The sequence below is a fragment of the Limulus polyphemus genome, unplaced genomic scaffold, assembly GCF_000517525.1.
Source record: "Limulus polyphemus unplaced genomic scaffold, Limulus_polyphemus-2.1.2 Scaffold5439, whole genome shotgun sequence".
In the NCBI taxonomy this organism is placed as follows: domain Eukaryota; kingdom Metazoa; phylum Arthropoda; class Merostomata; order Xiphosura; family Limulidae; genus Limulus; species Limulus polyphemus.
This window is the reverse complement of record NW_013671049.1, coordinates 9,677-20,573: the sequence shown is the minus strand read 5'-3', so window position 1 is coordinate 20,573 and position 10,897 is coordinate 9,677. Positions and strand designations below refer to the sequence as shown.

The following is a 10,897-nucleotide window of genomic DNA, read 5'->3' as shown; positions in this document are numbered from 1 at the left end:
TGATGTTTGGTACTAGAGTAATCGTTATAATTAACTTATTAAAATGTTCAGTACGCTTTAAAAGTACTCTAATATTACTAAACATTGTATTATTAATTGTTCCGGTAATGACTATACTATCAAAACTAAACTATCTGGCATTATTTGACTTCGTATTTAAAATTGGAAAGAGAATTTTTGTTTGAAGCAAATAGTTATGACTAATGCGAGAACCAGCATTAGGACTTAATATGATTTGTTGTACTTCGTAAGACTACTGTGAATTATCTCAGGTATGCGAGAACCAGCATTAGGACTTAATATGATTTGTTGTACTTCGTAAGACTGCTGTGAATTATCTCAGGTATGCGAGAACCAGCATTAGGACTTAATATGATACCTGAGATAATTCACAGCAGTCTTACGAAGTACAACAAATACAATAATGTGTAATACTAGTTTTATTTTTTCCATGTTATATTTAGTAGTTATGGTTTAACTGCCAAACTCACTGAAATATTAGAAATAAATGGGCCTTAAAGTTTGTATAAAAATATATTAACTGCACATATCCCTCTCATTCCTCTTAATCTGTCCACTGCGACTTGAATTCAGAGGCATGTGTAAAAATAGCATTTATCTATCTTTTGTCTCCCACAAATACCAGTCAAGTAAACTTTTCTTTCAATACCAGAACTCGGTAAATGGGTGAGGAGTGACAAATGCTATTTATATATGCATTATAATACTGTAAAAATTACAGTTTAAACATGCCGCCATTTATAGAGACCATGCTCACTGTGGTAATGTCCTTTACATCGGACTTTTTTCTTACATTGTTTGTATTTTAGACCTTTCTTGTAGTGGAAATGATAAAGTTTTCAAAGACAACATTTTGTTTTTATCAAAGTTTAAAAACACTTTATAAACATAGTAAATTATCTTTAAATTGTTAAGATCCTATGATAAAAAGTTTGAATATCAACAGCTTAAGATAACTCAAATAAAATGTTATCTTGTTTCACCCACATTAAGAGAGATCTTCGTTTTACTTTAAAAATAATTCAGATTGTTTTATAATTTTAAACTAACTTTTTTAATGCCCTATTGTTTTTTGTAGGTAACAAACAATAATTTATATTGTATATTTAATTATGATTTTTAACACACTATATTAGAAAAATAAAAGTAACCTTCTTTCTTCATTTTGAGAATCGTTTTTTTACTAACTAAACTTGTTTAACCACTTTTCTTTCGTTTAAAACAATACACTAAAAGACAATGAACAAAAAAGTAATTTGTATCAAAACAATAACAAGTTTTATTTCAGCATTATGTAACTTAAAAATGGAAATAACATCCTGTAACGAATGCACAATGTTTAATATATATATAAATTGAGGTACCTTACTAAGATATTTGTGCTTTAATTTATTCGTAATTCAACTGGAAGAAGAAAATCATCACTTTGCATATTTTTCAATTGCAGAAGAAGCTCGGTGTCTCCACGGAGATGTCATTTCTAACTAGTAAGCACTTCTTATTTTGTAAAATTTTACAGCAATCGGTTATAAAAGAGGAAACTGGATTTTTTGAAACTCATATTACTTCATACAGTCAAACTATTTGTGATACCTAATAACTTTGTAAGGTGTGTATCGTTGCTTACTGAGGTTTGGTCACTGTAAGAACAGCTGATGGAACCAACCCTGAAAAGAAAGGAATAATGAGACTAATGATTTTAGCCACATAATGTAACCATATCTAACGTCACAGCAATAAATGTTTGAGGGTACATTCATATATACAATGTTTAAACATTTATCTTCTGTAGTTATGAAACCTTTCATTTATGTGATGAATTACACTCACAAAAAATATTAACTGCACATGTTAGTAGAATGTTTGGTAATTTAAATCGGTGTTTCTCAACTATTTTCATAACACTGTGATGAATTACACTCACAAAAAATATTAACTGCACATATTAGTAGAATGTTTGGTAATTTAAATCGTTGTTTCTCAACCATTTTCATAACACAGCCCACCTAAACTTCAGGGAATTTCCGGCAGTCCACCATATAAAACTATAGAAGTATGACATGTATAGGAATGTTGTTTCATAGCTGCTATGACGGGTTAAAACATATAACATCCATTAACGATTAAAAATTTGTTGCTATGTATTTTGTAGTTTGCATTATGCTGTTGTGCAACATCTTTTTAAATACTGTCATCTTATCTTAAGCCTTTTCAAAGCACAACCAGTTAAGAAACAGTTTTAAATCATAAAAGAATAATATACAACTAGCAGAGACTCGCAAAACATTTCCAGCCAAATTAGTATCTTTATCGTAACAGTGCTTCTTTAAATATAACATTTCTAGCACAATACAAACGAATTGTAGACAACGAAATGTGTAAATCTACTTGTATATAGTATTAGTATCTTTATCGTAATAGTGCTTCTTTAAATATAACATTTCTAGCACAATACAAACGAATTGTAGACAACGAAATGTGTAAATCTACTTGTATATAGGCCATACTTTATAAAACCTTAACTTATGTTAGGCCTAAGTTGGATAAAGATATAAATTAACACTGTAACCTATGTACGTTTTTTTTTTTTTTACTTTACTTAATACTATCGATGAATAAACTTAATGTTATTCTACGACCTAACGTCAAACCTTTTTTAAAAACTTTGATACGTTTTTAATATTCTGTTGTACAAAATGGTTAGTAAAGTATATTTACATTCCCCTTTTTTTGTTACTTCTTGTTTCATACAGCAATTGTAGCGACTTGATCACTGAGCTTTGCAGCTCTCTGCTGCAGGCAGACTGTTTGTCGTCGAGTGAATAATGCGCATGCCCAGTTTTCTTGGGGAAACATTCTAACTACACATGCTTATGCAGCAGGTTCTCGGTCATAAAGCGTAACGGTCGTACATACAAACAAGCAGAATAATAGTATAGATTCATCTAACTTCAACACAGTTTAATAACTTTTTTCTCCTCCAATCATATTTCTCATAGTGGTGTGTATAGTAGGTGATTCCTTTGGGTGCTGTAAACTTCATGTACATTTCCAGGCCTAATAACATACAGTTGACTAGTTAAATTCAACAAACGCAGTACATTTAATAGAATCCTAATAATTCTTTGAAAATTTAGGTTTTTCTTTATGTATTTAACTGTTCCAAGCACAGAACTGAGAACCAATAACTAAAGTTATACTTTGTTATTTGACTCGCGTGTTCTAGTTTCAAAAATCTTTACAAAGCCAGCTGAACCTAAGGTGAATTGCTATATCTATTCTACCTACAAGCCATTATTGGTCTTAATATATTTATAACATACTCCTGTTCCATTAAAAAAACAGAAGGATTTCATAACTTTTCAGTAAAATTCAATCTAAATATTAAGATTTTAAAAATCCTTTTAACTGTTTATCAGTTTTTTCATGATATGTTTATTTGTTTACATTTAGTAATTCTGTTTACCTTAAAACCTGAAAATAAATAAAAATGCCTTTAAATATCTAATGTTGACAATTTAAATCTGATAATCCTATCACCATCATTTGAAAATAAAGTCAACATACTCAATACATCTAGCCCTACTCAATGTTTAAGTAATAACAGCCATCAAACTGATAACAGTACTAGACTGCACTGGTATTAGCATACCTGAATTTTAATACCTTACAATCGCAAGGTACAAAGAAGAGAAAACGTGTATTAATTTGTGACCAACCTAAATGTTTTGTTGACATTATTTTACATGCATGGTAAACCCCGAGTATTAGCCTTGCTTTCAAAGTGCTATCATGCACAGTATCAGAAAACATGGGTTACACTTTCCTAAAACGTTACAGTAAGAGGTACATTTGTGAGACAGGAATGGTTTGAATATTAATTTATATATTTATATCAATTTTCTGAAGAAGTAATATTTTTGTTATTCTTGCGGAAAGATCATCGGACTCCAGTACTTTCAAGTAATTTTTTTCAAAGAAGAGTGATGTTAATACAAACCTAGAGCTTTCAAAGGTTTCTGCATATCTTCTTCAGTAAAGACTTTTCGAGGGAAGGTGGTCATCAAAGAGAAGGGGAGACCTCCGTCTGTTCTGTTAAGTTCTATGTACAATCGAACTGCAGCCAATGCTTCACTAGCACCAAAACTATTAGTTAACGTCTGGCCATTTGTCAAACGGATCTGTAATGATGATATACAAGCATAAAGAGCAGATAAAACAAACATGTTGGGGAACTATTATTTCACCATTATGTCTCACTAAAGTAATATAGGTTTGCCATCAGTGAAAGTGAATAAATTCAGATAATCGGGTATAAAGTAATCAATATGTAAATTTTAAATTTTTTATACGTTCTTCGTCGGATGTTTTGTAAACCACTACTCGACAGTTAATCCTTTCCAGACCAGCAGGGTAATGTTGTGTAATCCGTTTTTCTTCTCACACTTACGAGTGCTTAACCTTATTACATTAAGTTTGGTACACACAATCTACATAATATTTAATGTGAACTTTTAAAAACTTACATAATTTGGTAATATGCATGTGTAATATTTAAGGTTATGAAATTTTGGAAGACATGCTGTTTTTACATAACTAAAAAATACTTCCTTTTTTATTGTGTGCCTAAAATCCTGTAAATATATCCAATGGAGTTATTTTTCAATAAAAGTATGTGTTGTTCTAATCCTCACCTCTTCATACACGCCTTAGAGTTGTACAGACATTTTTTTTACATTTTTCTTTGCAAATTGTACTAAATAAAGTTTTTGGTTACAAGATACCAATTTTATATATATACCATACATATTAATTGTTATGTATTTTATATATATACCATACATACCAATTGTTATGGAAAGAATTAGAGCTAGTTTTACTTAAATTATGAAATCAACCACAGATATATATATCTGGCCAATGGCCCCTAATAGGGTTAATTGTCCTATACTAATTAATACTTTGCTTCTTATTAAATAACCATCTATTGGTAGTATAAGGATGGTGTACATCCAGTGGTAATATAAGCACAGTGTACATTGAACACTATATTCCTGTGGAAGTAAAGATCTGAACAATTACACTTTGATACTATTGTGTGAAGTGTTAAAACTACAATAAATAGATGTGAAAAGGTTTGAAGAAGAAACTCTCAGGAGAAAACTTTGTCATCAATACTAAAAATGATAGAATAGTGGTTATTAGCTGTAATTGTTATTACCAAATCTGTTATTTTTTTTAATCAACCATGTTTAAGCCAATAATTTTACCTTGTCTGTACTAAGCTATATAGTTTTTAACCCTTTTGCTACTGCCTTGGTGGACTACATTGTAACTTTTAACATGTTTTGTGTATTTTAGTGAACATTACAAGTTTTCTGTAGATAAAAAATAAACAGAATTTTTAACTAAGTATTTTGTACAGAAATTTCTCTACGAACATATGGAGTCTGTGTTGACTACTCTTAGTGCAAAGTGATTTTTGATTAAAAAATACTTTTCTTCATTTGTGTAATCTCTAAAACCTCGGTAACAACTATCAAACATTGTTTTTACGCTAAAACTTTATATATTATCTACTATTTTCACTACCCTATCTCTATACGCTTTCAGTCAGTTTTACCGAACTCGTTATTACCAAATCAGTTACACTATAGTTGTAGGTTACAGGTATGTTTAACGGGCACATTTTATTTGTAACCTACAACTATCGTACTCCTTTTGGTATAGAAACCTCCTGAACAGGTTGTGATGGTGGGGAGGGAGCTGCCACTGCTGGAGGTCCTATATTAAACTTCTCTTTTCGAGCTTGTTTATCTCTCTCTATTTCTTCCAACACCCTCTGTCTAGAAATAGAAATAACACTCTTTTATTCATATTAATAGTCTAAATTAAAATACATATATATATATATATATTCACATAAAACTTACAGCAAAACTTATTTCTAAACAAAGTTTTATACATCATCATACGAGCTGTCCTCTTAAGAATTAAAAGGTTTTTACTTGAAATTATAATTAAATAAACATTAAAACCTCTTACATGAACTACTTTTATCCCTCTTGTTACTGGTAGGGGAAACATGACTATCCATAATTATATAATTAGCCATAGCAAGCAAAATCCCTTACACAAATGAAACAAATTTGAGTTATACTTCTAACGCACGTGTATAATGTATCAACTGATAAATATAAGGTACTACTATTACAATGATGGGTCCAGGATTTTAACATGGGGTAGGCATATCCTAATACAGCTGGGAATTAAGGCTGATAAAGTACTACTATTACAATGAAGGGTCCAGGATTTTAACATGGGGTAGGCATATCCTAATACAGCTGGAAATTAAGGCTGATAAATATAAGGTACTACTATTACAATGATGGGTCCAGGATTTTAACATGGAGTAGGCATATCCTAATACAGCTGGGAATTAAGGCCTAAGTGACAAAAAAGTACCGAAAATGACTCCACGGACAATCTTAAGTTTTTTTGGCAAAGAGAGATTGGTGGAGGCACATTTAAGTTTCTGTTTTGTGGCGAGTTATTTTATAACAACATGTGTTCCTAGTCAGTCTGTTGTATAAATTATCAATAGTATTTATTAGGTAATTTTTCAAATCTGACATATGTACTTGGCTTGCTTTTATCAAGAGTTATTGATAATTATGAAAGTAAATTAATTTTTGAAAATGCTATAAGCCTTGTATACATTTCAAAGTGTCAGGAAATTGTGGTTATATACAGCCTTTCATAATGTCATATATCCATCTACAAATGTCTTATACTTTTATATCTCTACCTATCTGTAATATGAGAAACTCGGTGTATGTGTGTGCATGACTAGACGAAGAAAACAGAATAAACAAAATGCACCTGGCCATTTTCTCTTCTAATTTTTCTTTTCGTTTCTGCTCGGCTAGCCTTTTTATTTCTTCTTCTTCCATCCTGAGAAAGCAAAAATATTAACTGAACATGGAACCACAAATATTATCCAACATTATTGCATAAGCTTTACATTCTTTTCTAGAAAAAAACTTGAAAACTTAAAAATCACAGACTATGTAAATGATTACTTCCGAAGTGATTACAATTAGTATCCAATCAAAAGATATTTAAAAAAATGTCATTGAAATTTGTTTATTTGTAGTTAAGCACAAAGGGCTATCTGTGATCTGCCCACCATGGGTATCCAAACCCAGTTTCTAGCATTGTAAATCTGCGTACTTACTGATGTGCCACTGGGAGGCATGTCACTGAAATGAGGATTACTGTCCATTACAAATGTACCACAAAAAATTAATTACAATTAAATAATCCAACTTTCACTATCACACTAAAGATACAAATTGTGTTTACAAGTAAAATCTCTCCATGAATGGAGTATCGCAAAGAATTAATAAGTAATTTATTACAATCTGAATCTAACTTTCTTTTTCATAAACCACAATAGTGGTTTGTAATAGGGATCACACAGAATTTTGCTTAAAAGTTCTTAACAGAAGTCAGACAAAAACCACCTTGAAAAACAGACTTATTCTTGAAACAACACTCAAAACCTTCCTTTTCAATAGCTAAGACCACTCAAACACTGATAATAAGCAAAATTAGTGACTTCATGATATTGGACAAAATCAAAACTTTGCTCATTCATTCATACTATTATCGTTTCACGAGCCTACAGCACAATCGGCCGAGTATTTTGCACCAAAACCTAGATGCTGCCAATGTCCAGGACCTACTAAAAAGGTGATTACTTTTCAAAATTGAAAGTTGATTTACATGGTTATAAATACATAATAGATGTGTTGTTTTATCTGAGCAGCTGCTTTTGTACTCAGTGTATGTTTGCATGAAACCTCAAGCACAGAGCCACTTAACCCAGTAAATAATTACTTTAAAAGACATGAAGCTTTATTTAAAATGATGTTTTAGACATATTTGAAAAGGCTACTTTTCTACTGGTAAACTTTTATACATTTTTAATATGAGGGGGAGTCGTGTCTTAATCTAGGCATATATTTGCTCATTACTGTGTAATAAAAAAGCCAACATAAAAGATAATAAAAAGTTAAGAATTTAAATTCTACAGATAGGGATCACAAAAAAGTAAGCAAACAAGGCTGAAGATATACTGTTGATAGACTGCTCAAGCTACAAATCCCTATTATGACTCCACTATAATATTATTGCAAGTGATATCTACTGTCGTGTGGGGTCACAGGAATTTTGTAAAAACTGAGAGAGTACTTTTAAACTTAATTTAACCTTCTTAATTTTATCACGCTGCAAAATTTTCCAAGTCCTTCACTATCAAAAAATCTGTGTGTATTAGCTGGAAACTACAACTCATGTCTTTTATAACACATTAATAGGAAACCACCACATGAAAATTTCCAAATTTTGCTGTCACTTATCGTTTCTTGATATTGTTCATTGTTACTGGAATTTTCTGTCTCTACATGGATTTCCACAACTATATTTCATCAAGTTTTTAACAATTACCATAATAAACTTACCTACTCATACGATGGTGATTCTTTCTGCTGTTTCTTAGACTTAGCTGAAATCATAAGTGGGTATTCAGTATTTATTACCACTGCATACAGCACTATTTCATATATGTGAAGGTAGCAGTTGTAAATACTGATAATTGGTGACTTACAAGAAGCGTGGCGCTGTTGTCTATTTTTCATGCATTATTTCTGCTGCCTTATTCTAGCAAACACTTGTGCACTGCAGGCTGTTGAAGAACGTACATATGTCATGTAGACCTAACAAGGTAAGCATGTTACTACCTCTGTTTACACTGCATTAATCTGTATTGCATTATCGAAGAAAAACATTACTCCGTTCTGATGAGATTGCTTTGTTCCTGTTCATCTTTTGTTACATTACACTGTGACATTAATGGAAGTCAGTCATTAAATTTGTGATGATACAATCTTTGCCTTCAAGATGGTCCATTGAGAACAACTTTGTTTATTGTAGTTACATACCATTACATGTGTTTATTCTTTGTTCTATATTTGTTATTTATTTTTAATAAGTTCAGTGTGGTGGTTGGGTGGGAAAAAAGCCAATGCAGCAGTAAAATGTTGAAAAACATGTAACATTCAATTGAACACACATGCACACAAGCAACTTACAATGTATTCTCCATAAATCGACATAAAAAAAGATTAAGAAACAAGCTTAGTAAAAATTGTTAATTTAAAAATGGGTAATAGGGATCGCCAAAAAAAAGTATAGAAACAAGGTGAATCAAAATGCAAAGATTATAGTTTCAAGCCTACAACTGGGGACTAACAAAAAGTAAACAAACAAGGCTAGAAATAGTGTCTACGTTCTTTTCTCAAGTTATAAATCCATATTTGACTCCATGTCTACAGTACTTATCAGTTTTTTGACAATCCCTATTCCTCCTTTTTAAATTAACAATTTTTTACTAATCTTGTACTTAAATATTTTTATCATAGTAAAGATACAAGATGCATTTACAAGTAAGATTTATCTAAAATAACAAATACTAAATATTTTAACAATAAATATACATTTTAAAGAATTACTAAACCTCCTCTTTTCTTGTTTTGACCCAAATTTGTTTGTTTTTTATTAAACATTATGTTATCTAAAAATGTATATACAAATATGGAATAGATACCTGTGATGTGTTTAAAATCTCATATCACCAAAACTAAACATTTGATTAAAAAATCACCAGAAGTTTTTAACTAAACCAAATGTTAAAAAAAGTATCATTTGTAAAAAAATACTAAAATCTTATTAACCCTTTCTAGACCAAATTAAATGGTTCCTCATTTTTCCTTCTCAAATGGAGATGCTTTACCAAGCTGCGTGATCTTACAAGAAACTTTATTTTCAAAACAGTATCTAGTTTATGCTTAGAACAATTTAATATGACTTAATATGTCTTAATTTTTTAGGTTTTGAAATTTCCAAAATTTTGCTGTGAGACTGTTTTGAAAAACATTAAAATAGTTCCTTCAACATTAGAATTAATTTCTTTTGTTGTTATTGATCAGAAAGTTTCATATATATATATATATACAGTTTCAACCTGTATCTTCATTTATATTTCTTTCATACTTTATTTGGCATTAAAGCAGTCACCATTTCAAGTTATAAGTCACAAAAATATGGCAAAAACTGAAAAAAACTTTATCATAGACTTTCAAAATGGCATCACCATTACCTTTGTCGGATGTTGTATTGTGGTTTTTGCCAACAATATCCTTGATCAATATATACATAATAAATATAGTTTGTTTTAAATAAAAAATAGGTTATTTTCTTTGTGTGGGTTGTTTGAGTACTTGTGAAGCTTTCAAACAACTTCAGAAACAAAAATAATATCCAAAGAAATTATAAAATAGTTCCCAGATTGGTGGTTTGTTCCTAAATGATGTGAACTTCACATTAGAATCCTTTGTTCATACAGGAACTTTGTGTAACCAATATCTAGGTAAACCAAACATTTCTACTAAAACATTTTGTTTACTCAACACTGATCAGAGTAGACTCTTCTCTATCACGCTCTAGCTATTCTCAAAGTTAAGCTTCATTAGTAATTATTGAGGTCACAAGATACACCAAAGAGGAAGGAATTTAGTTATAAAAACCCCTGACAGAAAAGGAAAAATCATGTAAAAATTCAGATATGAATCACTATATTTCCAAGGGATGATAGTTTCCTTTTGGATGGTCAGAAAAAACCACTGACAGAAAAGGAAAAATCATGTAAAAATTCAGATATGAATCACTATATTTCCAAGGGATGATAGTTTCCTTTCGGATGGTCAGAAAAACCACCGACAGAAAAGGAAAAATCATGTAAAAATTCAGATAT

The 10,897-nt window shown here is 30.5% G+C and overlaps 1 protein-coding gene across 3 annotated transcripts in view; it reads right to left on the bottom strand.

Annotated features, from left to right (window-relative positions):
- Nucleotides 1-1,140: 1,140 nt before the first annotated feature.
- Nucleotides 1,141-10,897, bottom strand: part of LOC106472581 (UBX domain-containing protein 1-B-like) — an 18,242-nt gene continuing 8,485 nt past the window's right edge. Inside the window, exons 5-9 of one of the 3 annotated variants that reach the window (XM_013933235.2) lie at nt 6,904-6,975; nt 5,730-5,867; nt 5,467-5,483; nt 4,022-4,204; nt 1,141-1,688 (exon numbers count right to left, since the gene is read on the bottom strand). In XM_013933235.2, the coding sequence (XP_013788689.2) occupies nt 1,645-1,688; nt 4,022-4,204; nt 5,467-5,483; nt 5,730-5,867; nt 6,904-6,975 (454 nt within the window). In that variant the 3' untranslated portion in view covers nt 1,141-1,644. Of the gene's footprint in view, nt 1,689-4,021; nt 4,209-5,466; nt 5,484-5,721; nt 5,868-6,903; nt 6,976-10,897 lie in introns of all 3 variants that reach the window. The other 2 variants (XR_002613488.1, XR_002613487.1) reach the window with 2 other exon arrangements.